At 35.4% G+C, this 27,999-nt stretch overlaps 1 protein-coding gene across 3 annotated transcripts in view; it reads left to right on the top strand.

Annotated features, from left to right (window-relative positions):
• The first annotated feature begins 3,612 nt into the window (after window positions 1-3,612).
• Prkd3 (protein kinase D3) overlaps window positions 3,613-27,999 on the top strand; it is a 69,636-nt gene continuing 45,249 nt past the window's right edge. Inside the window, exons 1-3 of one of the 3 annotated variants that reach the window (XM_026405849.2) lie at window positions 3,682-3,769; window positions 11,227-12,161; window positions 26,394-26,532. In XM_026405849.2, the coding sequence (XP_026261634.1) occupies window positions 11,874-12,161; window positions 26,394-26,532 (427 nt within the window). In that variant the 5' untranslated portion in view covers window positions 3,682-3,769; window positions 11,227-11,873. Of the gene's footprint in view, window positions 3,770-11,226; window positions 12,162-26,393; window positions 26,533-27,999 lie in introns of all 3 variants that reach the window. The other 2 variants (XM_026405850.2, XM_026405851.2) reach the window with 2 other exon arrangements.

The raw sequence follows: 27,999 nt of genomic DNA, 5'->3' as shown, positions 1-27,999 counted from the left end.
TTTTAAATATATTATAACTAACTGGGCACAGTGGCACATGCCTGTAATCCTAGTGACTCCGAAGGCTGAGAAAGGAGAATCACAAGTTTGAGTCCAGCCTCAGGAACTTAGCAAGGACCTCAGCAACTTAACAGGAAATAAAAAAATAAACAGGGATGGGATGTATTCAGTGGTAAGGTATCCCTGAGTTCAATAATAGAAAGAAAGAAAGAAAGAAAGAAAGAAAGAAAGAAAGAAAGAAAGAAAGAAAGAAAGAAAGAAAAAAGGAAAGAGCGAGGGAGGGAGGAATTGTAACTAGTTTTCAGTTTTTCAAAAGAGAGTTTTAAAATTAATACCCAATTATATTAAATCTAGAATAAAAGAAATGCTCTATAGCCACAGGGAATCTAATGTTAATTCCATTTTTAAAAATTCATTAGGACATTTATGCATTACCTTTTGTTTTTTTCCTGGACAAACCCATATTATAATCACAAAGATAAACAGAAATTATGGGGGAGGAGACAACATAATTGGCTTTTTATTGCAAATTAACTGAATTTTCACTTTTAAGGACACCAAATGAAATTCTTGGTGGGGCATATATAGTAATCTCTCCCTTTAGTTACCAGATATTCCTAATCTTCCTCTTAGTCGAGCTATATATTTTTGATTATATACAGATGTTATAAATACACATGTGGATATATGCAGAGTCTATTGCATAATATTTTAGGAGTACTAGGCTAACCAATATGATAAAAACATATTGAAAAATTCACCCAAATAAGCCAAAAGTTACTAAGCACTATGCTAATGGATGAGTAAATAAAAAATTAGACATGGTCTTCCACAAATTCAGTAGGGGAAAGGGCAGACAGAAAGCCCAGGAGGATCTGATAAACAATTTACAATTCAAATGTGACAAATGACAAGAGAATTATATATCAAGATTTATCAGAGTACAGAATAATTACTGAAAGCATACAAATCAGAGGAGACAGTTCCAAGGGCATAATGATTCTAGATAGTCTTGAAGGAGAACAGCTGAAAGTCTTTTGTAGTAATTCAAACTGAGATATGAACAAGGTGATGGCAGTGGAAACAGAGGCAGGAGGTTTCAAAGTCTATATCAAGTGTCTCAGTTGATAAAGAAATAGATCCTAAAGTATTTTCCCCCCCATAACTACCGAATTAACTTTATATTGACAGCTTTCTGAGTTTTTCAGTTATGTTCCAAGGTCATGAAAAAAGACATAAACACAAAACAATTTTCCAATAACTACATTCTATCAATTAAACCCAGCTGGTCCTTAGCAAATCATGTTTTTTTTTTTTTTTTTTTTTTTTGTACTTAGGATTTTTAATCAGGAAATTCTCCTGTCTCAAGGCACAAAAATTTGACCCTTTTGGCTTTGGGCATATATTATGTACCATGTGTGTGGCTTTGTGTGTGTCATTAAGTATGAGGAGGAGGGATGTTCCATACGGGAAAAGAAGATTGGCAACTGTGGCCGTGGAAGAGAAAGATTTTAATATTTTGTTTTCACAAAATACCACTCAGAAGAAAACTTCTGTCTGGGTCATTCAGATTGCATTTTCTTTTAGGGATAAAATATATCACTTATTAAACCCGATCTGTATCTCTGTAATGCCCTTAGAACAAGAATGGACAGTCTTGAGGAAGTTGAAGTTCATGTCAAACAAAAACATTACAGGTACAAAACGTCTTATGTTTAAATGTGTTGTTGAAAGATTCAACTACAGTGGAGAAGACAATTTATTTTTATAAAGAAGCAAAGCAATGTGAGTGAAATAAAGTACATATAAACAATCTGTTCTCTCACAAGCACTTAAAACTCTGTATATTAACAGTTTGATTCATTTAGAAAAGGTCTTCTAGAAGAGTAACTCTGTCTCTTTAAGGATTACAACAGAAAATGGAAGTCAATAATGAGATGAGACTGGCTGCAAACTGCTCCAATGAGGTCCTGGGAATTTTGCTAAAAGGATATTTGGGCTGGACTAAAACTTTGGGAAGTGGAAGGGAAAAAAAAAAGTCAAAGTAAGGCAAGAGAGTTCTTTGAAAAGAAGATAAATGAATCTACTTTCAATTCTAAAACAAAAAGTATGGAAGAATAAGACTAAATACAAAAATATAATCAGATTGAGCTAGATGCTACTGGAGACCATCAGCTTACAATTCCAGAGACTGTGTCAGAAACATCATTTAAAATTAGCTTCGGAGTAGAGCAGGGCTACATACAATTTTACTTGTTCCATCTTTAATAGAACTTATTTTAAAATCCCCATAGGGGCCAGGACCTCTGGAGAGATAGCTAGACATAAAGTCAGTGTTAAGCATGTGTGAGGCCCTGGGTTCAATCTCCAGAACAGCAGCAGCAGCAGCAACAGCCACAACAAAATCCCATTTCTAAACTTCAAATCCAGGAATATCCACTAACATTATGATATGGTATCAAAAGTAGGGGCCCAGCCAGGTGCAGTGGCACACGCCTGTAATCCCAGGTTGGGAGGCTGAGGCAGGAGAATCTCAGAGTTCAAAGCCAGAGCAACATAGCACGGCCCTGACCAACTTAGCAAGATCCTGTCTCTAAATAAAATACAAAAAAGGCTGGGGATATGGCTCAGTAGTTAAGCACCCTTGGGCTCAATTCCTGGTACCAAAAAGAAAGAAAGAAAAAAAAGGTGGTGCCCACTTAGGTCGGATTTCTTTCCATTCTCAAAACTTCCCTCTTGACCTCTGAATGGGGATCATTGACTGTAACCCCTCCAGTTGTTTCCCTGTATTTTACTTAAGTATTATTTCGGATAAAATGTTGACAGGAAAACGACGTCTTTTTGTGACAATGACCATTAGCCGCTCTGGCTTTTCTCCCATACATCTATCATTTAACATCTCTTCCCCCTAGATCCCTATGTGACTTCCACTCCAATACTCGCCCTGCGCTGTCACCCTGGCTTCCCCGCGTGTAGGAGCCGAGGTTCGGTGATTTTCGACTGCACTTCACTTGGATGTTAGGGGTCATACTCGAGGACAAGGAGCATACTCGAAGGACAAGGAGCAAACGCGAAAACAGTGCAAATTGCCATTCCTGGTTTGCGGTGCCGAGGTGAAGCGCCCCGGCGGCGTCCTTCTCGGTGCGGACCGCCCCGGCCGCCGAGTCAGGCGGCACCTGGAGGGTAGGAGGGGAATGTGGGCGGGAGTCGACGGCGTCTTAGGGTGGGACCTGCTGACGGCTCCGGACACCTTGAAGTCCCGAGTTCGAGACATCACCTCTAGACGCCATCGTCTTCCTTGGAGCGGAGAGCCAAAGAGAAAAAGGCATGTCAGTGGGAACGGTGGGGTTCCAGTGCAGCGCGGGACTGGGCACACACGGGGTCGCGCCAGGGGCGGCGTCGCCGCTCCGCCGCCCAGCTCTCGCAGGGCCGCCGGGACCCCACAGGACGTGGGGAGAGGCCCGGCGCGCCGGACGCTGCCGCTGCCCCTCACCCGCGTGCGGAGAGCGGACGACCTCCCGCGCGGACACCACCGGTCGGGGCCGCGGGGGAACTACAGCTCCCGGCAGGCGCCGCGCCGGCCGCGCGCCCCCGCCCCGCGCGCCCCGGCCCCCCGCCCTCCGGCCTCAGGACGGGACGGGAGGGGGGGAGGAAGGGGCGCCGGCGGCGGGCGGGATCCTGCGAGGCGCGTGAAGCCTCGCTGGCGCCTGGTCCGGGACCCAGACGCTGGCGGGCGCGGAGTTTCTCACGACGGGCCGAGCCCGCCTCTGTAAGTAGTCGCCTCAGGGAGTGAGGAGCAGACACCGAAAAAGTTCGCGCCGCCGCCACCGCCGCCGCCGCTTTGTTCTCCCGGCCCGTCGGGCTGAGGCGGCGGCGCCCCTCCCCCACCCGCACGCGGCGGCCGCGGGACCGGGACCGGGACCCCGCGGGGGCTGGGCGGCGGCCGCGGGGCTGGGCGGGAAGTTGGGGCGGCGGGCGGCCGGGGGCGCCGGCGCGGCCGCCAGATGGGGCCAAGTTCCGGCGTCCGCGCCGAGGCCAACTTGGATTCGCTCTCGCGGGTGACCACCGCGCCCGGCCCTTCAGGGTCCATCAGTTCCCGGGGTCCCCAAACTAGTTGCGGACGCCACTCACAGTGCCGAATTTTGCATGAGGCTTTTCGTTTCCTTTCATCACTTTACGCTGTACCCGTCTGAAAGGGGTGAGTAGGTGCTTGGAGAGTCCCCCCACCCGGGTTTCCTGATTCCTTTAGGTTTGCAAGTTGCAGCATTGCTCCGAGTTGTTCTCGGCTTCGGGAGGGTTTTCTTGAGATGAAGTACTGAAGAGTGCGACTGTTTCTTTGAGCAATAAAAATAACCACATACTATTTGATTGCCTGTTATTTTGTTTCAAGTTGTCCGAACCAGAAGCATAGGCCTTGCGGTCTGCAAGCACGAATATAAAGCGACAGGCAACCTGCAGAGCTTTCCACGCACAGATTGATGGCATGGACATAACTGTTTCTTCAGCCACACCCATCCCCACAGGAAATGAGACTATCGGTGTCATCTTTGATTAGGAAGGATAAGTTACACCCTGAACTCCTACTCTGCAGGACATGGCCTAAATTTATGAACTTTAGCCACAAATGAAACGAAAACTTTTTAAATGCGCTGATTTGTCCTCTAGAAAATATTATTACGCTTAAAATACTTGTACTTGACGTTGTGGTTCTGGTGTTTTTAGCGATTTTGTTTTTGCTTAGGTCAAGCTTAAACTTTTAATGCAGTAAGGGCAGGGAATACCTATGGATTTGCTGCAGAACATTTCCATAAAGTTCCCCGTTTTACTTTCCTCTTCCCATATTAGAATCTGGGGTGAGGTCAGGTATGGCAATTCAGCTGAAAGGAAGAAGTTGCAAGTTTTAGTAAAAGTAGTAGTTAAAAATGTGTCAACAGAAATCTTTAAGGTAGCTTCTGCTCCATAAGGTAATAGTATAAATGATGTAGACCTGAGCAGATGAACTTTGAGTATTCCAGTTTGAGAAGCTAGTTGTAAAACAGTTCCCATTTCAGGATTACTCAGATTCAAGAATGTTGACTGCTGTATACTTTAAAATTAATTTTTTAAGTATACCAGATAGTCTGAGTTTTTTAGTGTACACATTTTATAAGCTTTCGGTTTCATCAGATGACCTTTAAAATAGACATTTCTTTCTGTTAAACACTGCCACACACACACAAAGAATGTAATGAGTTTGGGGATATTAAATTATTTTAAGTTACATAAGAACTGAAAACACTTCATACAGGAAAAAATGAATAGATGATAATTTAAATGCACTTTTTTTAAGGGAAATTTTGGTACAGTTTTTAAAAAAGACATTCTATAATTGGCAAAAATATTAACCATAGTGAAATTAATTGCTCATTTTTAAAGTAACTATACAGAATAAGGGGAAATTATTTGCTAGTACAAGTTTAAATTTGATTTAATAATCACCATCTTCTGTGCTACTCGTACTTTGAGTCCCTCCAATTATATAATTCAAATTGAACTTGTTATATATGTATACTTCTTTGGAGCAGTTGTCTTATGAAAACAATTGAGGTATGTACTTAAGAGATGTTTTAGTTTTAATTTCAGCGTAGGAATAAAGTTTTCTCCACTTGTGTGATTAGTTTATAGTGGTGGTATGTGAGAAATTGCTCTTTGGATATTAGCCAATCAGATTTCTTATATACTACTGGTGCGAAGATGAAGATATATGAAACTCAGCATAGATTCACTTTGCATTGCAAGACTGGCAGTCTGTAATCTTATTACTGGATATAATTTTCAGTGCCTGAGCAGAGAGTACAGGTACTATGCCCTCTCAGTACTCTCTGCCTGACAATGGAGGGACTGAGATTCAAATGCCACTGGTCCAGGTAAGCAGAGTTTTAAAGGAAACAATTTAGTTGAATTAATCTAAAGTAATAGTCATGATTTTGAAAATGTATTAAGTAAATATTGGTATTTTTAAAAATAGGCAGATACTTGAGTTTTTACACAATATACAATATAAAGACCACATCCACACTATTAAGCACAGTGAAACTTGTCAAGGCAAAACATGGACATTGACTTCAGCACACTAGTCAGTGAGTGTTGCACTGAAAAAGGTCATATATTTTTTTACATGGTAAAAGAGTACATGCACATAATAACATGGAGGTGATGAGGAGACCCAACCTGCCACTTCATTAGCATTCCTAGCACACAAAACTAAATTGAACCTGGACGACCTTTTGCTGGTGGGAGTCATGGTAAATATACTGTTCCAAATAGGAAAAGCATTTTACCTCTTTAGCTTTTACTGAGTACAAAAAGAATGCTGGCTACGCTAAATAATGAGCTATCTTTTTTTTTTTTTTTTTTTTATTGTTGGTCGTTCAAAACATATGAGCTATCTTTTGAAATATTTAGTAGCTAGATATGTTTTGTCTTCTTATGATTCTGTTGCCTCTCTCTGCCTTCCTGACTAGTATGTATCAAATGGTCCTAGCTTAAATGTCACTTAAAGGGACCTTCCTTGAGACCTCAACTGAAATTAAGTCCCCTTGGTATGCATGGTCATGTCACTTCTCATAGTTTGTAATTGCCTAGCTATTTATGCAAATGTTTGTTTAATGTCTGTGAGTTCCTTGAGAGCCTTGTCTGTTTCTGTCACTGCTATCTTAACTCCAGTGTCTCATAGCAGTCTGGTAAATATTGCTTACTCAATGAGGATTTGTTGAATGAAAATGCTGCTGTTAGAGCTTCTCTTAAGTAGCTACTTTGTTAAGGTAGAAAATAATGTGTTATAGGAAAGATGACTCTGAGAGGAAGAAGGTAGATGAACTTGTTATATACCATGCAGTAACCTTCAACCAAGTCCCTTAACCTCCAAGACCTTTGTCTATAATAATTTGGCAGACTGGGCTCATGATGCCTTTAATATTCTATGTTTTAAGCCAGGTGTGGTGGCACATGCTTGTAACCCCAACCGCTGGGGAGGCTAAGGCAGGAAGATTGCAAGTTCAAAGCCAGACCCAGCAAAAGCTAGGGGCTAAGCAACTCATTGAGACTCTACCTCTAAATAAAATACAAAATAGGGCTGGAGTTGTGGTTCAGTGGTCAAGTGCCCCTGAGTTCAATCCCCAGTACCCGCCCCCCCCCAAAAAAAATTCTATGTTTTGATTGCATTCAACAATGGTGACAGATGATGTAAACTCACTTAAACACAATATATGACAGCTCCCCAAAAGAATACCTGAGATGTTCCACATAAACAGAAATTCTATTATCTTTGATTATAACCTCTCTTATAGCTGTTAAAAATAATATATCTAATTGATATACAGTTTATAAATTAATAAGATATACTATTTCAGTCTTCTACTTGAAGCATAAAGACAAAAAATAAAGCAACATACCAGGGTTTGTATAAATTAGAATTGTTAGGTTTGTTGTTGTTTTTTTAATACTTGGTCTTGATATTTTGCTTCCTACATCTTGTTGCATCTGACAGAGCAAATCAAAGTTCCCTAAACTAAACAAGGAGAGGGAAACAGAGGGAATGAGTAGGCTGAAGATAATATGACAACTTCTTGGTTTCTTACTGTTCATACTGCAACTTTAAAAAAAAATCACTTTTATAGAAAATTATATGTAATTATAAACAGTTATCATTAGTTCTATTAGGTAAATTGTATTATTAGTTACTACTATTTAATATTAATTGGTATATAAAATAGAAATTTATTGGGAAGATATTGATCAAATAATATATAACAGTGATATTATATTTTTAAGAGATTGGTTTGTATACAGTGTTCATCAATATTATACTACTTTATTGTGACAGTTCAGCTTTTTACAACTGTTGAGTCAGACATTTTATGGAGTTCATTCCCTCTTAAGACAACCTGTTGCTAGGTGGTTGATGTGGAATGAAATATTAGAAAAGGGATTTGGAGTCCAGAAAATTTTAGTTTGAATCTCAGTTCCATCACTTATTAGCTATGTAATTGTGGGCAACCAGCAACTTCTTGAAACTCTGGTTCCTTTTCTGTAAGAGTTAAATCTCATAAGGATGTTGCAAGGATTTAATGAAGTTTGTTTATCTCACTTGCAGACTTTAGCATAAGGTTAAGAGGCTTAATTTTTTTTTCTTTTTATTTTTTTGTACCAGGGATTGAACTCAGGGTTGCTTAACCATTGAAGCCACACCTCCAGCCCTTTTTATTTTTTTTTATTTTGAGTCAGCGTCTTGCTAAGTTGTTTAGGGCCTCCCTAAATTGCCAAGGCTGGCTTTGAATTTGTGATCTTCTTGCCTCAGCCTCCTGCTGGGGATTACAGGCATACGCCACTTGCCTGGCCTTAATTGCTATTTCTTTTGTAGTTACCATGAAAATTGCTCAAACTTACTGAATAGTTTGAGCACTTACTGTAAGCTAGGTATTGTTATAGGAACTTACACAAGTAAGTAAGTAAGTAGTGTTTCCATCTTCTGCAATAACACTGAATAAAACCAATCCCTCTATTAATACCCCTTTAAGTATTTGATGACCACTTAGTCTGTTTGGTTTTGTTAAGCACATGTTTATCACATGACATTGCTTTCCCCTTTATTGGATGCAGTTTTTTCTTCAACTCTAAATCTCTGTAGGTCTAGAAATATGGGCCATGAAAATAAACATTACCGTATACAGATTGATGCTGATGCATTCTTGGTGCCCAGGGAATTTAGTTTTGCATTAGTCTTTTAGTCTCTCTATATATATGTATAACATTTATTATGCCATGGATTCATAGGAAATAGGTTCCAGCAGTTCAGGCTCCTTTCCATTTGTTCTCACAAAATGTGCTTCTCTGGGTGGGGCAGGGTGGCGCTTCAGCTGAACCCAGGTACCTTTCTCTTTGGCTTCCTTCTTTTTCTGATCATTTTTCTAGTCACCCATTATATTAACAGTGCATATTAAACTCTTGGGTTCATAATCCAGTCTCATATGAACAATTTCCAAGTCAACATTTTCCTTTTTCTGATGCACATTTAAATTTCTGAAAAAAAATGCAAAGCTTTACATTTATCCTTGTAAAGTTTCACACTCATTTTAGTTTTTATTTCTCCTGTATTTGTTCAATCTGAAGATTGTATAAGCATGTCACCTGTGTCTTCATTAACGCACACATAATGAAAAACAATGTAAAGCTAAGAATAGAGTTCCAAGGCTCTCCCCTAAAGAATTATGTAAGTTGACAGAGCAGTACATTTCCCAATGACACTTAACATTCAACTCACAAACAACATATTTGGAAAAATAGTATGGAAAGTACTTTAACTTCTGAACTTCTATTTTCTCAACTATAAAGTGAGTTGTAAGGATTAAATAAGGTAATACATATACAGTGTTTAGAACAGTGTCCAGCAGATAATAAGAGTTCAGTGAATGTAAGGTATTATTTCCTCCATCTAAGAAGCTGTAATAGTCATTTTTTCTAAGTTGTAAATGCAGTGGACTTGGCATTACTTTTTCTATTTGAATTCAGGCTGACATCTAGTGACCATTTTATTCTCTGTTTATTCACAAACCATTTGCTTCATAATCTATTCTTGGATTTAGTTAAAGAGTTATAACTTTATGTATCTAATTTTTGAAATTTGCTTATCTGCTTCTCTAGCCCCCAGTATTTGAAGCAACTCTACCCAACTTCTGTATTATGACTCTCTCATTCTGAGATCTTTCTCCAAGATTGTCAGAGTCAGCTTTGTGATTACACTTGATCACAAAGTGTATGGAGTGGACTGCATTTGGGCCCAGAGGCTTGAACTCACATAAAGTTGCTTTAAGTCTCTTATTCAAGAGACTCAGGTTTCAGTTCTTAATCTTTTTCTGCAGCTATAATTTAAAACAGTTGGAAAAGAAAAGCAAAATACAAGTTGAGCAATTCTGTCTGTGTGATCTGTCAACCTTAGCAACATCCTCCCTGAGCAAGTGATTCTCAGTTCCTTGTTCTTGTTGAGAGATATTATGTGATTGTGGAGAAGGCACTAGAAAAGAAAATATGTAACCTGCATTCTGATTTCCACTCTCTCTCTTCATAGCCATGTGACACTATGTAAATTGTTTTATTACCTTGTGCTTTAGTTTTCTCATCTGCAAAAATGATAATATTTCTCTGTCAACTTTCAAAGAAGTATTGTGAGATACAGTATGTGAAATGAACAATTAGGTACTGTACAGTATAAGTGTGGAATAATAATTTATTTGAAGGTAGCTATAAATACTTTTAACAGTTTTTCTGGTCTCAGTTTTCTCTGAGCTTTCTTTTATAATACTGTATCTGCATGTCTTTGTTGTTCTGTCATGTTCATCCTAATTCAGCACCATTAACTACTCTGCAGCATGTCACTCTACGTCCACACTGGATGCCTTACTTTTTCGTCATTGGAATTGTTGATAGGTACATAGATAGAGTTTAGAATCCTCTCATGAGCCATTTTACTTAGCCACGTGGGGTCATACCAATGTTTTTTGTTTTTTAACTTTCCGAACTGTTTTCCTAACAACTGTCATACATATTTAATTGTATCTACTGTTGTCTTTCCTACTGTTAGAACTTCTTATGATAAAATCATTTTATCCTGTTTTCCTATCTTACGTATTTATGTCTTTGTTGTCCGGTATATTCCCTCCTGGTCCCTTAGCCTTCTTAAAGGAATTTGTCAGCAAAGCAAGTAAGGAGTCATATTTTGCAGTATTAGACTTTTAACATATAAAAAAAGAATACTCAATTTACCTATATTAGGAAATTGTTATACATCTTTTATATGACTGGGTGGTATATGTTTTACATCTGTGTCAGTTTTACTTTTCTTTTTTATCCCTTCTGTTTTTCTCTTCTTGTCATACTCATTTATAATTGTACAATGAAAGTATTGAATTTCATTGATTTAAAATCTTGCAGCTTTTTTAAAAGTGATCATTTCTTCAAGTTTCAAGTGTTAGCAGTGCCGGGGATATTTTTAAAAGCAGGAGGCTCTCTCTAAAATTATTCCTGTAGTAAAAAATGATTCTGATAGCTAGACCAAAAATGGCTACTCATTGTGAATTAAGAACATACAACCAAAAATTATCGTTTTAAAAAAGTATTGGAATACATACATTTTTTTAAATTAATGTCAAGTGAATATAAACTATTAAACTTTTAAAAAATTCCTTCTAGGCTGACAGCATTTCAGAAAGCATCTACTTTTCTTGATGGATCCATTCATCAAATGAAATATGCGTGTACTATTTTTAAAAGCTTTTAACTTCATCATAGAAAAGTTTACCCCCCCAAATGAAAATGAGGACATTTGAGAGAGTGATTTGAGAAAGTGTCTTGTCAAATCGGTGTACCAAAGGATAAGTACTGAATAAATTAATCTAAAACACTATTTTTTAAACCAGAAGGCTCTCATCTTGACAGAAAAACAATTTTGATTCAGTGTGTATCTTATGAAACGAAAAGTGAGAGACAAAAACAGACTTAATATAGATGAAGATATTTAGTAAATAAGCATTGTCAACTGTATTCTCATGAAGATAACTCAGTAATGTGAAATCCTGTACAAATCCTTGATTGTGGCCCTAAAAACAAGACTGTTTTTGATGGGACTGATATTAAGAGAAGTAGGACTATTTGTGCATTCAACTCACAGTGATAGAATTTGTAATCATCGGTATGAATGGCTTAATAGAGGAAATAAAGAAGATTTCATCTACATCCAAAAGTACAGTCACTTTTTTTTACTGCTGTTATTTTGAAAACCTTTTCATAACCATTTAAAAATAATTGACAGCTATTTTTTAAAGATTAAAGAAAGGCAGATGTCTGCAAATAATTCTCCTCCATCAGCCCAGAAGTCTGTGTTACCTGCAACTATTCCTCCTGTGCTTCCAACTCCTTCTCCGTGTTCAAGTCCTCAGACAGGACTCTCTTCCCGACTCTCTAATGGAAGCTTCAGTGCACCATCACTCACCAACTCCAGAGGCTCTGTGCATACAGTTTCATTTCTACTGCAGATTGGCCTCACACGAGAGAGTGTTACCATTGAAGCCCAAGAACTATCTTTATCTGCTGTCAAGGATCTTGTGTGCTCCATTGTTTATCAAAAGGTACTGTGCCAGCTATTTATTTCATTTGTTTCTCTAATAATGTTTCTAATGCATCTCTGTCAATTATACATATGTGACAATAAGTTAGCATGTAACAATGAGTTAACCCATAATGGATCCATCAGTAATTTATATCCTGATTATGAGCATTTTTAGAAATATTCTAGTAGACTATGAGCTGAAAATCTGAAATTTCAGAACCTAATTGGAAACCTGTATTCCAGATTGAGAATACCACTTATCCTAGCTTTAAAATGCTGCTGCTCTGTCTCTTAAAAGCAGGAGAATCTATAAAATCAGGGGGATATAAGAAATCTCATTTGCTTTCTGAGAAAAAGGACATTGAGGTGGCTTACCAAAAAGGCAAGATACAGCAACAGCCGAGTCCCAGGTCCACATTTTGTGTTTTCTAGTTGCCCTCTACTCTCTTTTGTACACTTTCCTTTCCCTTTAGATCCTGATTATTTTTCAGAGACGGTATTTGGTCATGTTTGTTAAGTTCAGTGTGTCAACTTCCACTTTTTCTGTGTTCCGATCACTTATATTTAATACAGTTTTCACTATAGATATATTTAAATATACAGGTGGTCTCCTGCTGATAATAGTTTGATTTAGGACTTCTCAACTTGATGATGATATGAAAATGGTATTCATTCAGTAAAAGCTACTTTGAATTTTCCTAGCTAGCTATACATGGTACAGTACTCTTGCAATGCTGGGCAGCAGCAGCCAGCCCCCGCTCCCAGTCAGCCAAGCGATCACAAGGGTAAACAGCTAACAGCACTACAGTGTACTGAGTTGCTAAGTTACTGATGTTTGGTAGGCTAGGTGTATTAAATGATTTTTGACTAAGTATTTTCAACTTAGGATGAGTTTATTGGGATATAATCATAAGTCAAGGGGCATCTATATAAAAATATTTGCTATTTGTTTTATATTTGTCCCTTCTGTTCTTGGGGATTTTTTACCCCTTCCTTTTTTGCCTTCTTTTGAATTGAGTATTTTATATCATTTCATTTTATCTTTACTGCTGGTTTTTTATTATAAAATTGCCAAACAATTCTTTCAGCTATTTTCCTACTGTAGGGGTCAGTGGTTTACATCAAAAAGCAAAATCTAGTCTTCCACTTCTTTTATTTCTATATACATTAGTTCTTATTATTCACAGTAGTCATGCTCTAAAATCTCTGCAACTACTGAATTAGCAAGTAGTGAACCATTGCTCCTAGTGGAAATACAGGTTAGGTTCCTCAGGCTCTGTTCATAATATTTTTGTTAGTAAAGAAATTAACCTTGTACTCACACAGTCAGTAGCACCATAACTCATGGCTGAATAAAGGTTGATTAACTCAGCCAGAGTTTAGAGCCAATGGAAATTATCATACTTAAGGACCAGATGATAATAATCTGAAGGTTTTTTTTCCCAAACATTTAAATTGTATGTTTCATTATATGAGCTTGCCATTTGTTTTCCCTATGCTGAAAATATAATAATCTGGTAATTTAAAATTCATTGAGGTCCACATCTAATCACAGTTTAATTAAGATAGTTGCACCTAGATAGAAAGAAAACAAATGCTAGTGACTTTGTTTTTTCTAATTGGCAGTTTTCAGAAAGTAAATAGTATGATATAGTTGTCCCTTACCTCAGGACCATTATCTGTTATGGCCTTCAGTTGAACAAATACTTATGGTCCAGTCACAGTGCTAGGTACTACTGAAGCTCCCGGGAAGAAAGATTCCTTGCCCTTAACAATTTATGTTTCAGAAAAAATGAGTGAATGTCAAATTACTGTAATGTAAGGTAGATCGTGAAGGAAAGGTTCAAGATGGTAAAATGACTCAAATAAGAAAAACTCCTAGACTGTAGAGTTAGGAATGCCTTCCTTTTTGCTTTTGGCATCATCTCCTGTATACTTCACCTGGGGAAATAAACCTTACTGCTAGTATAAATAAACTAAGACTTTAATATCATCAGTAGTCAGTAAAAGAGCAGAAACCGATCCATTTATGCACAGGTGGACTTCTTTTTCATGGTGAAATAAATAAATCCTTGGGTACTATGTAAGCTAGGCCTAGGTATTTAAGAAATTCATGGAAATCTCTGCCTTCCTTGCTTCCCTGAAATAAACTAGGCAAGCATTTGTAGTTGCTAGCTGTGAGAGGTGACAAAAATATGTGATTACTTATGTAAAAGTATTACTGCAAGATTACTTACAAAAGTGTGCCGATGATTCCCAAAAGCATATTTGTGATCCAGGTTACTTTCATAACCTTCAAACATGCCACATGCTCTCTCATTAACTAGGCCTTTGTGCCGACATTCCTCTGCTTCAAATAACCTTTCCCCACCATATCCTCTGCTTGGACCTCCAGCAAATCTTGCTGATTGTTAATTTTCGCTTTATTTGAATGTATGTACCATAAAGCTCTATGAGGCGAGATAACACAGCCACAGTAAGTGCTCAATAAATATTTCTTGGTTGAATAAAGAAAGGAATTCAAGCTAGACACCATGACACACATCTGTAATTCCAGCAGTTTGAGAGACTGATGCAAATTATATAATTGCAAAACAATTCTTTCAGGATTCAACAAATCTTTAAAGATTCTTTCAACAATTCTTTCGCAAGTTCTAGGCCAGGCTCAGCAACTTATCGAGACCCTCAAAATAAAAAGTACAAAGGACAGGGGATGTACTCATAGTAAAGTGCCCTTGGGTTCAATCCCCAGTACTAAAAAAAAAAGGTGGGGGGGGATTCATATGAAGCAGCATGGTATTGTACTTAAACATGAAGTTTACTAGTTGGATACCTTGGTTTATTATCTGAAAAATGATATTAAAAATAGTCCTCATTTTATGTTTTTTTGTGTGTGTTGTGTATATGTATGTATGTATTAAATGTTTATAAAATACTTAGCCTAGGACCTAGCACATAGTAATCACACATTTTTTTTTAAACAATATTTAAAAATAAATGTTAGCTTGTCAATCTGATCTCACTGGGTTTCTAACTAAAAGATCTCCAAATCTCTAGCCACTGTGCTTTAAGATTGCTCTCTGTTGAAAATATAATAGAATTCATCAGTGGTGATCTAGAAATGACTGAAAGTTACTAACCAACTAAATGTATGTCAACTTCCAGTTTTGTTCTTTATGAAATATACATATTTGTCAATCTGTTTTATATAGAAGACAAACTGTTTTTTTCTTTGATCTGCATAGATAAATTCACAGTTTTCTATTAGTTCTTCTAATGCTTTTTATTGGTACAGAAAATTAGAGGTTAATGGTTTATCAGTTATGTGATTGATTTACTTTTCTTGTATGCATATGAAAATTATGATTTCTTTATTAGAATAAATGTTCATCGTGGTAAATGTCTTTCTTTAGATTAATGGTGATTGCATATATGATCAGAATCATATAATTTTGAGTTCGACTAATTTAACTTGATAGTTAATTGTTAAACAGTGAGTAAGCATGCTTTTTTGTATTTCCATACCCTCAGGCTATTATATCTAATATAATGAAATTATATACGCATTCCCAAGGTTAAACTGCCAAAATTAAAAAAATAAAACATACATACAAACAAAAAACCCTACAGAGTCGCTACAGAGGGATAATAGTTAATAGATTACATAAAATCTTTTTTGTTGCTTTTGTTTTTGTTTGGTTAATCACTGAGCCATATCCCCAGTCCTTTTTATTTTATTTATTTTTTTTATTTCGAGACAGAGTCTTGCTCTAGGGGCTGGCTAAGTTGCTGAGGCTAGCCTTGGATTTGAGATCCTTTTACTTTTAGCCTCCCAAATTGCTGGGATTACAGGTATCTGCCACTGCACCAGGCTTAAGATCTTTGGTATCATAAGAGGGATAAGAAGACTAACTAAAAGTATGTAAATGCAAATCAGAGGTAAATTAGTATAAAATGGAGTTAACAATCAAACTTCTGAACAGTAGGAAACTCTTTCCCAGATCAGTAAACAGAAACAAAAGGGAAAATTACAGTGTGCAGATTTTATTGTACAAAATTGTGATATAAACATGTAAAAATAATAAAAACAAAAGAAAGAAAGAAAAATCTTTAAAGTGCTCAGAACAGAGCACTTTAAAGTGAACACTGACCTCAAATATTTGGTCAAATTATATAAAAATATATTTCACAAAAAGATTAATAAAATGGGAAAAAACATGGGGAAATGTTCAAAGTAGTTTTAAAATAAGTATAGGCCAGGCACAGTGGCACATGCTTATTATCCGAGCAACTCAGGAGCCTGAGGCAGGAGGATCACAAGTTGAGACTAGTCTCAGCAACTTAGCAAGACCCTGTTTCAAAACAAAAAATAAAAAGAACTGGGATATAGCTCAGTGGTAAAGCACCCCTGGGTTCAATCAAACCAAAAATAAAAATAAATATGTATAGATTAGGTATCATGTGTTCAAGTAGGGGGGAAAAGAAATTTGTATTCTTGATATGGGGCAGAACATAATTGTATCTTATAAAAAACAATGATTTAAGGCTTATAGTGAGTTTAAGTTAATACATTAAATTCTAACAAGGATAAAACACAAAATGTATACACTGAGATTTTTATTTTCTAAGAAAATCTCTTTTCAACCAATAGATAATGTTTAGTTGAGCTTTGAATTTCATGACACATTTCAAGGGTGGAATGGGGTGGAGTTTCTTTTGTTTTTGTTGTTAGCATAAGCCAAAACTTTTTTTTTTTTTTTTTGAAGCTTTGAAAGCCTTCCAGCATCCATGATACATTGTGATTGGTGCTTACTCATCTCTTATGCTTAGAAATATCTTACTTAAGCAAATGTTTGGTAAAGGACATTTTACCTGCTCTTACTGCTACCTAGGGATACTACAGATAATCTTTGATGGTAATTACTTGCATTGATGAAAAGATTTATAGTTGTCAGCACTGAAAATAAAAAGTAATGAGCATATAAGCACCAGTATTTGTTCAATGGTTGAGTGCCTCTGAGTTCAATCCCTGGTACCCCTCATCCCTAAAAAGATTTTAACCTTGTGTATATATTAGAGTCCCTTTTTTTGTTTTTGTTTTTTTAAGAGCTGGGGATTGAACTCATGGCCTTGTGTATGCTAAGCAAACACTCTGCAACTGAGCTACCCCACCAGATTCCTATTTCTTCGTATTAGTTGGTAAAACAAAATTAAGCACAAATAATATATCTGTCTTCTAGAGATTTATAAACTGAGGATAGCACGTCTTTGTTTTTTATTTGTTTGTTTTCATGATAAAACCCAAAGAACTAATGGGACTGGCAATCAGACATATCTGAGCAGCAGGTGGAACTGGGAATGAGCCAAGTAAAAATTTGCTTATCAGATCCCAGGTGGGAGGCACAATCAAGAGAATGATTACAAGTGAGCAAATAAGTACTGAGGGAATAGACCAAAACTTTGGCCCATTTTATAATGATGCTTCATGGGTTCCAAATAGTGAAATTGCATTAGCTTTGTTATTAGTATTTTTTTTTTTAAGAATAATCCAAGGAAGACATAGCAGAGTGTATTATCTCAGTAGAATTTCAGTATCGAGGAGACAGACCAAGGATGCAAAATTTTTATTTTGTCACTTTCTTCTTTTGTGTGAAGTTACAATCATAATACTCATCTCTATAAAAAAAATATGGTGATTAAAATACAAAGCTGATAATACAATGTCTGGCATATAATTAGTGTTCAGAAATAGTAATACCTGTGATTTTTTTAAGTGTTTTCAAATCTGGAAAGATCATTGGTCTTGTAGAAGCCTTAAAACTAATAAATATCAGAACATGTATAGCCAATACCGTTATTTTGCTTTGCTCTTAACTTTTTAGTATTTAGCAAACTATAAAAAATAAGATTCATTGTTTATCTTATTAAAGGACAGGGGTTACTTGTTTTAGGAACTTTCAGGAAAATAAATAAGATGACTTATGTCAAGCGCTTTGTACAATTTCTGGTGCATAATGACTATACTCAATGTTATCTTTCCTCCTTGCTTTCATATTGTCAGGAGGATTAGACGTTACAGCCATAACACTACTGCTAATGTTAATTTGTTGAATGAACATAGTAACTGGAGTGAAAAAGGAAATACACAGAAAGCAAGTCTTTTTAAGTTTGTAGCAATGTTTAGCAAAATCAAAATTATTCTGACTAAAGCTGACCATCTCCATTTAGCTGATTTTAAAACATTTAGTTTTAGTTTTGACCATTTACATGATACTAAACCTGAAGACAGCGATTGCAGCCTGATTTTATGAATGATTTTGGTCTACTGAATGAGTATACTGTCTCTGTAGAGATGGATTGAGTATAATTTTCAGGTTCTGCCAAGGCAGAGCAAAGAAACCCAGCTGTATCTTTTGTTTTCCAGAAACCTATTGTCAGTCTGTCTTGTTTTCTCTACTCTATTCTTTTTTTACTACAGCTGTATTACAGTGACTTGGTGACATCCTCCCCCTTTCCCCTACATTCTTTGTCTAAGCAAAACAAGTGTCAGGCAACCATTACTAATCTGCAGGCTCAAACTGGAAGAAGAAAATTTTTTTTTTTTAATTCTGCTTATTCCGGTTAAAACCTTGGTCCCAGAAAGTTTGAATTAAATATAATCAGAATTAATAACAAAACAAGGAAATAAAAGAAAAAAATTGCTCTGGTTTGGGTCAAAAAGGCAGGTGTTAATTGAAACAGCTTTTCTGGTATGTAATATCCATAAAATTCTGAGTTGGAGATTAATGATGAAAGGTAAAAATAAATTCAAGTTCATGTTGAATAATTTTCTCATTCTCAACTAGACTTTATTGCTTTGTGTATATATCATAAAGTCACTGGAATTCTTCAACACTTCAAAAATTGATGTTAAATTAATATTAGACTTGGTTCTGGGGAATTTAGTAATGCCAAATTAATTGCTTAATATTCACCAATCTGGAGCCATAGCTTAGTTAGTGGTAGAGTACTTGCCTAGCATTTGTGAGGTCCTGGGTTCAATTCCTGGCATCACAAAAATAAGACTAAAAAAAAATAATAGTCAATAGATTTTTTTATCTTTTAGAAATCTTAAAACTAGTAAGGACCTGTTAAATAACTACATTCTAGGTTCTTAGGGATTTTAGAGGAAACCTGAAAAGAGAACATTCTTGCCAATTATTTTCTATTATCTGATTTATGCATAAAAAGACTATCTTAGAATCAAATTTGAAAATCATGTAAATATTCAGCATCTCAAATTAAGGGCATATGAAAAAAATCTGTGGTGCTGAGAATGTTTTACATCTTAACCTAAGTGGTGGTACATTTATATAAATTTCCCAGTGTCTCTATACTCTTGACTCCTTTATTCCCTATATCAGGGTTTCTCAACTTTAGCACTAAATGGCATTTTGAGCCAGATACATGCTTGCGCGTGTGCGCGCCCACACACACACACACACACACACACAAGTGGGTTTGCATGTGCATAGTTTTCAGACTTCCTAAATGAGATTAGTTACTTATTATACCCAAAACAAAAACCTTTTTTAAAAAAAGTAAATTAAGTGGCCAGTCACTATGGCACATGGCCACAGTGGCTCAGGAGGCTGAAGCACTAGGATCGAGAGTTCAAAGCCAGCCTCAGCAATTTAGTAAGACCCTGTCTCTAAAAAAAAAAAGGGGGGCTGAGGATGTGGCTAAGTGGTTAAGTGCCCCTGGGTTCAATCCCCAATACCAAAAAAAAAAAGGAAAAAAGGAAATGTATGTTAAAACTCCTGTGGTTTCCCAGTATATTTAAAATGAAATCCATACTCTTTTAAAATAATGATAAATTATTCATTCAAATAATGTTAAATTCTGAAGCTTCTGTTTATATGCAAAAATTGTATGATGTGACTAAGTAAAATAAAAACTTGCAAGCTTCCTAGCTCATCTAACATTTTAGTGACAGAAGTTTAACCACGTGAGCTTAACCTTAAAGAACTCTCAAAAGGGCTGGGGTTGTGGCTCAGCCATAGAGCGCTCGTGTAGCACATGCGTAGCCCTGGGTTTGATCCTCAGCACCACATAAAAATAAACAAAATAAAGGTATTGTGTCCAACTACAACTAAAAGATAAATATTAAAAAATCTTTTTTTAAAAAAAACTCTCAAAATATGTGTTGCTTAAATAATTTTTTTGCAAGTATTGGAATCTTATAACAAGCATAAGTTAATGCCATAAAAAGGAACTTCTGTAAAATTTTTGTAGAAAAATGAATCTTTTGTTCTTGAAGCCATATCTTTCATGGAAAATCAAAGAAAGAGTCCAAAGTGAATAAAGAAAATGTGTGGGAGTGGGAATTTAATACCTTTATGATGAAATTCTGTTTCTTTCCCATATGGACAGGGAAAAGAGTTCATTTTGCACAATCAAGAAGGCTCATAGGTATAATCTGTAGAAAGCAAATCAAGAAAAGCCAGTTAATTCTCATGATAATTTTATGAAATAGGCACTGTTTTACAGATGGAGAAACTGAGGTAAGATTATACAATTAGTAAGATTTGAACTCAGGGCAGTTTGACCTTAATTTTACTGTTCACTCCACATCCCATCAATAGACACTAGTAGAAAGCAATGCAGTTGTGAGTGCAGGGAGAATAAGAACTTCCTTTGTTAATGGAATGATCTCTATTGCTAAGTAAAAAATTTTAAAAAGTACAGAAAAGTGTAGTGTGCCACCATCCATGTAAAAGGGAAAAACATATTCGTGTTTACTTGATTGTATATAAAATATTTTCAAGATTCTGGGCGGTATTGATTATAGGATAGATAACTAAGCAACTAGCACTTAGATTTTGCCCTCTACTCTTTTTAACCCTTTGAATTTTTTTAAAATATATTTTTTCTAGTTGTAGATGGATACAATATCTTTATTTATTTTTAAAGAGTAGAATATCCCAAAGTATAAAATAAATATCCCTGAGTCTATACGGACATTTTTAAATGATTGAATAAACAAATAAATGGAGGATAATAGACGAATCTCCTAGGTAGAAGAATTCCAAATAATTTTTGTAGATATTCTACCTTCAAGGAAAGAGAACATAACTTTCTGCTTATTAAGTGGGGGGATGCTCATTTTAACTTACTTTGAAAAAATATGGTCTGGACAGGGGGTGGGTAGATTTGCAGTGGAGAAATCTGGCAAACCTTAACTCAGTCAACATCAGTGATGTCATATAATAGCTTCCCTTGATAGGATATAATGAAGATGACACAGAATGGCACTTAACCTCTGTGGTCTACCTCTCTGACACCAATAATCCCAGTCTAACCATGAAAAAACATCAAACACATTCCAGCAATGGGGCATCCTACAAAATACCTGACCAGCACTCTTTAAATACAACAGTCAAGGGCATTAGAGTCTGAGGAAATCATCACAGCCAAAAGAGGCCTCAGGGTACGCGACGACTAAAGGTAATGTGGTAACATGGATGGGATACTAGAACAGAGAAAGGACATTAGGTGAAAACTAAGGAAATTTTAATAAAATATGGGCTTTAGTTGATAAAGTTAGGTGAGTAATTTATAATGTACCAAACTAATGTAAAATGTTAATAATAGGGTATATGGGAACCCTCTATGTACTATTGTCTGAATTTTTCTGTAAGTATAAAACTATTTTTAAAAATAAAGACTATTTTTAATATATTGTTTTCAAAGTAAATTTAGAATTCAGGTGTCTATGGGAAAAGAAAACCTGAGCATCTTTTCAAGTTTTAAGCTCCACAGGTGGTTCTGATGTGTAACCAGAGTTAAGGCATTGTTTTACGTATTTATTCATGCTTGAAAGAACTAATTTCTGAATTTGTAAAAATTATGAACAATATCCCTGTATATCCATTTCATTGGGAGATTGTTTTGTTTATTTTGCATAATTGTTTAGACTTTTTAAAGTGTGTTCTCATTGTTTATTTCCTGTTTCTTCTTTTTAGATGTTTATCTTTAATATATTCATGCTTCCAGACTTCTAATATTTTTAAACCTTGGCCACAATGTTTCCCTCATGTTCAGTGACAGTATTTAATCTTTTGTTGTTTTTTTTCCAAGCTACATTTTCTATTATCATTTAGTTCTGACCCTTGCTTTCAGATAATCTTACCAAACACACCTAAATCTCTTACCAGCCATACCATTAAATTATAATCTCAAGTAGCAAAAATCCATTTATTTTAGGCTAGTTATTACAACTTTTCCCCTCAGAATTCTTAATTTGTCAATTTTATAGGTGAGTATATTATGAAAGTATTTACTAGCCTAGAAAATGACTTTATTCTTTATTACCACCAATAGCTTTCCAGCCTCTGATGTATAAATTTTTATTTTAAATAAACATTTGTATTACTTTCTGTAATTTTTTAACTTGCTCTTGGACCTCTTAATACCAATTTCTTGTTGTTGTTATTCATTAGGTCATATGTCTGTTAAGAAGGTTATGTTTGTTTTTTGTCCAAGCTGTAAATTTATTTTAATGTTGTTTTCCTTCTTTCATTGGTATGTTTATTAAATTCAGTTCTTCATTACCATTCTTTAGGACTTCTGCTTTGATCAAATCAGTATTAATGATCCGTATGTTTTGTTAAAGAGAGAAGTATTCTTCATCTCTTTTCATTTTGTATTATATAATCCAGACTCTGATTTTTATTTCCCATACATTAGCTTCATTCTTTGTTTCAGGAGATTGCTCTGGTCTCTTCTATTTCAGTTTATTTACACAATGCTATAAGCATTATTTTTTTAGGTAACAGATTTGTTCATATTATTGCTTTGATCTGAGTCTCTCCCTCTTGGATACAGAATAATATGAACCACCAGTATTTATTGATCATAGTGCTATCAAGAAATTTAATTTTGACAAGAACCCTATAAAGCCACACTACTATGTTATCCCCATTTTATAAACAAGAAACTGATAAAGGGTGGTTTCATAGCTGATCTAAGTTTCTGTAGTTAGTAAGTAGCAACTGTCAACTCCAAGGTTTTTAGTATAGTCCGTCAGGCCTGTGAGCATATTTGTGCTATTTCTGCCCCGTTCTTCCCTACCTCATTCTTCAGTCTCATGGCTACACTTCACCTTGTTCCATTTACCTTGTACTTTCTCAACTATGACACATGTTTACCTTTAGCTTATGGAACCCATGCATGCCTCCACCAGCTTCTTTAACTACAGTTCTGTTTAAATATCATTCTGTATCCTTTACTATACTTTCCCAGTTATTTATTTGCTTTTATTTCTATGATTTTGTTTTTATTTCATTTTCATCATTAACTTAACCATGTGGTATAATATTTGTGTTTATTTCCTACTAGATTGTAATCTCCTAGAAGATAGTATCTTTTTTTCTGTTTACACATTATGGGGCAAATACCTTGCACTTAGCAGACTTACAAGAAATATGACTTTTAAAATTCAGCTTCATTCATACAAATATTTTATCAGAAGCTAGACATGGTAGTACATGTTTTTAATCCCAGTTACTTGTGAAACTGGAGCAGGAAGATTGTAAGTTCCAAGCTGGCGTAAATAACTGATCAAGACCCTGTTTCAAAATTAAAAAAAAACAGGGATAGGAATGTAGCTTAGTGATAGAGCACCCCCACCAGTATTAAAAAAAAAAAATCCAAATATTTTGTTAAAGAGTTTATTTTTATAAGGATGAAACGTGGAATTTTTTTTATTCACTGTGAAAAATTGTTGGAACTAAGTTATGAAGATATTCTCTAATTAAAATTTTAACATTTTAAAATTAATTTATTTTAAATTTTAAATAAAAATGTAATAATTTCCTGAGTCTGTATTTTTATTGTTATCTTTCCAGCTGAGAATTATTATAGTGTTAAATATTTTAAAGCATATTATGAACTTTTATAAATCCTATTGGGCAACTCAAATTATTGAAAATAGAATTAGTTTTATAAAAATCTACATATTTCTATTTTTTCCTATTATTTAACAGGTTCAAAAAATACTAATAATCTCCCAACTTTCTAATGAAGTTCTTGTTTTCAGTTTTTTAAATTTTAACTTTAAAAAATAAAAGATTTGAGAACTCTTGAGAGAGAGATATAAAAGATTTTTCAAATGGGAAAATTAAAGTCAGAAAACAAGAGGAAGGTAGGTTGCTTCTGCACCTAAAAACACCTGCCATAGATCCTAGACTGGTAAAGTAGACTACAAATTTGGCTTGTTTTTTTCTAGTAGGCAAAGTAAACACAAAAACATCACTGATTATATATGATCCAAGTTGCTCATACAAAACTAACCAGGGAACTTTTGTTTCATGGGTCCTCACAAAGCAGGGCTATTGTATGAAGTAGTAAACTCTATCACCAACAACATCCCTAAAGTAAATGCATTATAGTTTTATGTGATTTCTTTCAGGCCATTCAACATAGGTCTGATAAGGCCTGACACACTGTATAGTTTATTAAAAAATATTTTGTGAGGAGCTAAAATAAGTTATGCATGTTCATAATTCTTGAGACCTGAAGAATTTTCTAGAGCAGCATATCCCAAGACCCTAGTAGGTTTGAAGATGATCTCATTTTTAAAAATTGATTGGGAAACTAAACATGGTTATTTTGTAAGGCCAGTATTTAAAATCCTCTCTTAACCTCAAACTATTTACTATTAAAAATATTAGTTATACATCTTCATATTTTAGGCCACATACAAATCCCCAAAGTGTCTTGGCACTATATTGACAAAATGGAGAAGCCTTAAAATGATACAGATAGGGCATATGTGAACAAATCTGCAATTCTCCTGCTCTGGCCATAGGTTTTTTTTTTTGTTTTGTTTTTTTGTTTGTTTGTTTTAAAGAAAGGTATTGTAAATGATGCATTTGTAATTACAGTGAGTAAATATAAATAAGGTATTAAATAAATGCTAGAGACTGTGTGTCTGGCAAAAATATTGGAAATAGCAGTCTTGTGACTATAGTTTGATTATTATTGGTCTTCTAAGCATTGTTCAATACAATGTACTAGGATGGTGGAAGTGTTCTATATCTGTCTTGTTCAGTATGATAACTTGTAGCTAGCATGGCAGTTGAGTGCTTGTATATAATGTGGCTTGAGTGAATAAGGAATCAAAATTTTATTTTTACTTAATTCTAATTATTTTACATTTAAATAACTGCTTGTGATTAATAGCTACATTAGGCAACCTTAATAGACACCTGAGATAAGCAGCTTATAAAGAAAAGGTTTGGTTTGGCTCATAGTTTCAAAGGTTCCACTTGCTTTCAGTGAAGAAACACATAATAGTAGAAGCATGAGGCAGAATAGAACTGTTCACCTCATGAGGGAGCAAAAGACAGTTAAAAAAAAAAAAAAAAAAAGACCAGGGTCCCACAGTCCCTTCAGGGAACAATGACATAAAAACCTTCCAGTAACCCTACTTACCACGTAAGTACTCTATGATCTCCTAATAGCACCACCCCAAGGTGCCAAGCCTGTAACACATAAATCTTTGGTGAGGACTTAAGATCCAAACTATAGTAGCAAATATAGAAGCTATATATCAGACAATGCAGTTCTAGAGAATGTGAAAAACTACTTGTCTTTCAAGCTATATAATAATAAAGTATGAGTTCAAGATTATATTCTTCATCAGCAATATAAAAATTCCTATTTCAAAGAGGTGTGAGGCTGGGGATGTAGCTCAGTGGCAGAGCATTTATCCAGCATGTAGGAGGCATTGGGTTCAATCCCCAGCACGACACAAAACAAACAAACAAAAAAAGTGCTTTCATTCAAAGAGATTTTGTCTTTTAAGATAATCAGTTGGGGCTGGGGATGTGGCTTAGGCAGTAGCGCACTCGCCTGGCATGCGTGCAGCCCAGGTTCGATCCTCAGCACCACATACCAACAAAGATGTTGTGTCTGCCAAGAACTGAAAAATAAATATTAAAAAAAAAATCTCTCTCCGTCTCTCTCTCTCTCTCCCTCTCCTCTTTCTTAAAAAAAAAAAAGATAATCAGTGACTATTTATAAATTTACTTTTCTATTTTTGAATATTAACCACAAAGCTTGAGTGTGGTTTTTTTGGATATCAATAAAATTGCTATCAAATAATGTTAAGCTAAAACACTATTAAAAATTCTCTCATAACTTTGAGACATTTACTTATAAAAACAGAAAGTTATGAGTATATTGATATAGGACTATTTTCCCACAGTTTCCAGAGTGTGGATTCTTTGGCATGTATGATAAAATTCTTCTCTTTCGCCATGACATGAACTCAGAAAATATTTTGCAGCTGATTACCTCAGCAGATGAAATACATGAAGGAGATCTAGTAGAAGTTGTTCTTTCAGGTAAGTAAATAACTCCTTTCATTTTGTTCTTTTTTATTTTAATTTTTGCAAAGAGCTTTATTTTCTGCATTAAATGCTATGTTCAGTTACATTTGGTCTTGGTACTATATGGTTGCTTACTTCTTTCCTCTATAAAATAGTCACTACTATGTAATTTTACTTTTAGGAAGATTACTTACTACTTTCACAGATGAAAAAAGTAGGAAAATGAACTGCAAATTACTTGGGTTTTACTAAATTAATGGAATTGTCAATTGAACTGACAAAGAAATATGTTCTTTTTTTATCTGAATCAAATAAATAAAACTATTAAAATTTTGTTTTCTTTTTCCCATTTTATAAACAGTTTAGATGAGGGAAATTGAGGTTCAGAAAAAAGAATCGGAAAAAAAATATTAAAGATATGAAAGAGGAAATAACAGTACTGGTTTCCTTGGCTTAAAAAAAGATGCTTCTTCCTAGTAGGGACTGAATTAGAGAAAATTATATTCCATGATTGTATAATTATGTGTCAAAATGAACCCTAATATTATATATAACTAAAATGAACTAATAATATCAGAAAAAAATTTTCTTCCCATTTTGTTCCCAATGGGCATTTTCCTCTTTACCTTATTTGCTTTTGCCATTCCTTGTTCCTTAACTCCATTTTTAGTCTCATCAACAGTTTATGGGCAAGATTGTTAGTGACATATGTAAAGGGAGAAAGAATGTCATAATTATGCACATAATAGGTCTGTGATACTTTTTGTTTGACAAGAAAGGAAGACTGATAGAAAAAGCAAATAAACTTGCCACCTAAGAATTCAGAGTCCTGCTACCACGTTTCCCTCACCCCAAACTCATCTTTGAGCCTATTCTTTAGAGCCTCTCTGACCAACATCACCTTTCTTTTTAAGTTCCTACTTCTGTTATATTTCTGTTCTTGTCATTCATCTATCCCCTCCCCATCACTCTTCTAAACTACAACCCCAAACTATATATATATACTTTCCATTCCTTGTCTTTTTCACTCATGAGGGGCTTCCACTCCTTGCCTTCCCTGCAAGTCATGCTCACATCCATTCCTTCTTTGTTATGGACCAGTGGGAATAAAACCATAAGGATGTATAGTAATTATACTTGCAGGTTTGTTCTTTTGTTCACTGAGAGGAAAGGAGTCTCTCTCTTAATCACTAAGACTATGGAGAACAAACAGATTGTATCATGGGATCCTAAATTAGAACTCTTTTCCAACAGAAATTTGTGATAAATTGAGGTTAAGTTCCACAGTATTTTCATTTTAATTTTAGTGTTTTTTTCCCCCGGTGTATTGGAAGCTAAACAATTTTTAATTAGTTAAAATAGATCTAACAACTATTTATCGTCTTGTCATTATATGAAAATGCTTGTGAAGGACCAAATAATCTGCATACAGACCTCCAAGTTGAGTTGGAGTTCAAAATTTGAAGCCAGTGGACTTTCTAA

The sequence above is a fragment of the Urocitellus parryii genome, chromosome 12, assembly GCF_045843805.1.
Source record: "Urocitellus parryii isolate mUroPar1 chromosome 12, mUroPar1.hap1, whole genome shotgun sequence".
Lineage (NCBI taxonomy): Eukaryota > Metazoa > Chordata > Mammalia > Rodentia > Sciuridae > Urocitellus > Urocitellus parryii.
Note: the sequence above shows the minus strand (reverse complement) of the source record. Positions and strands in the feature narration are given on the sequence as shown.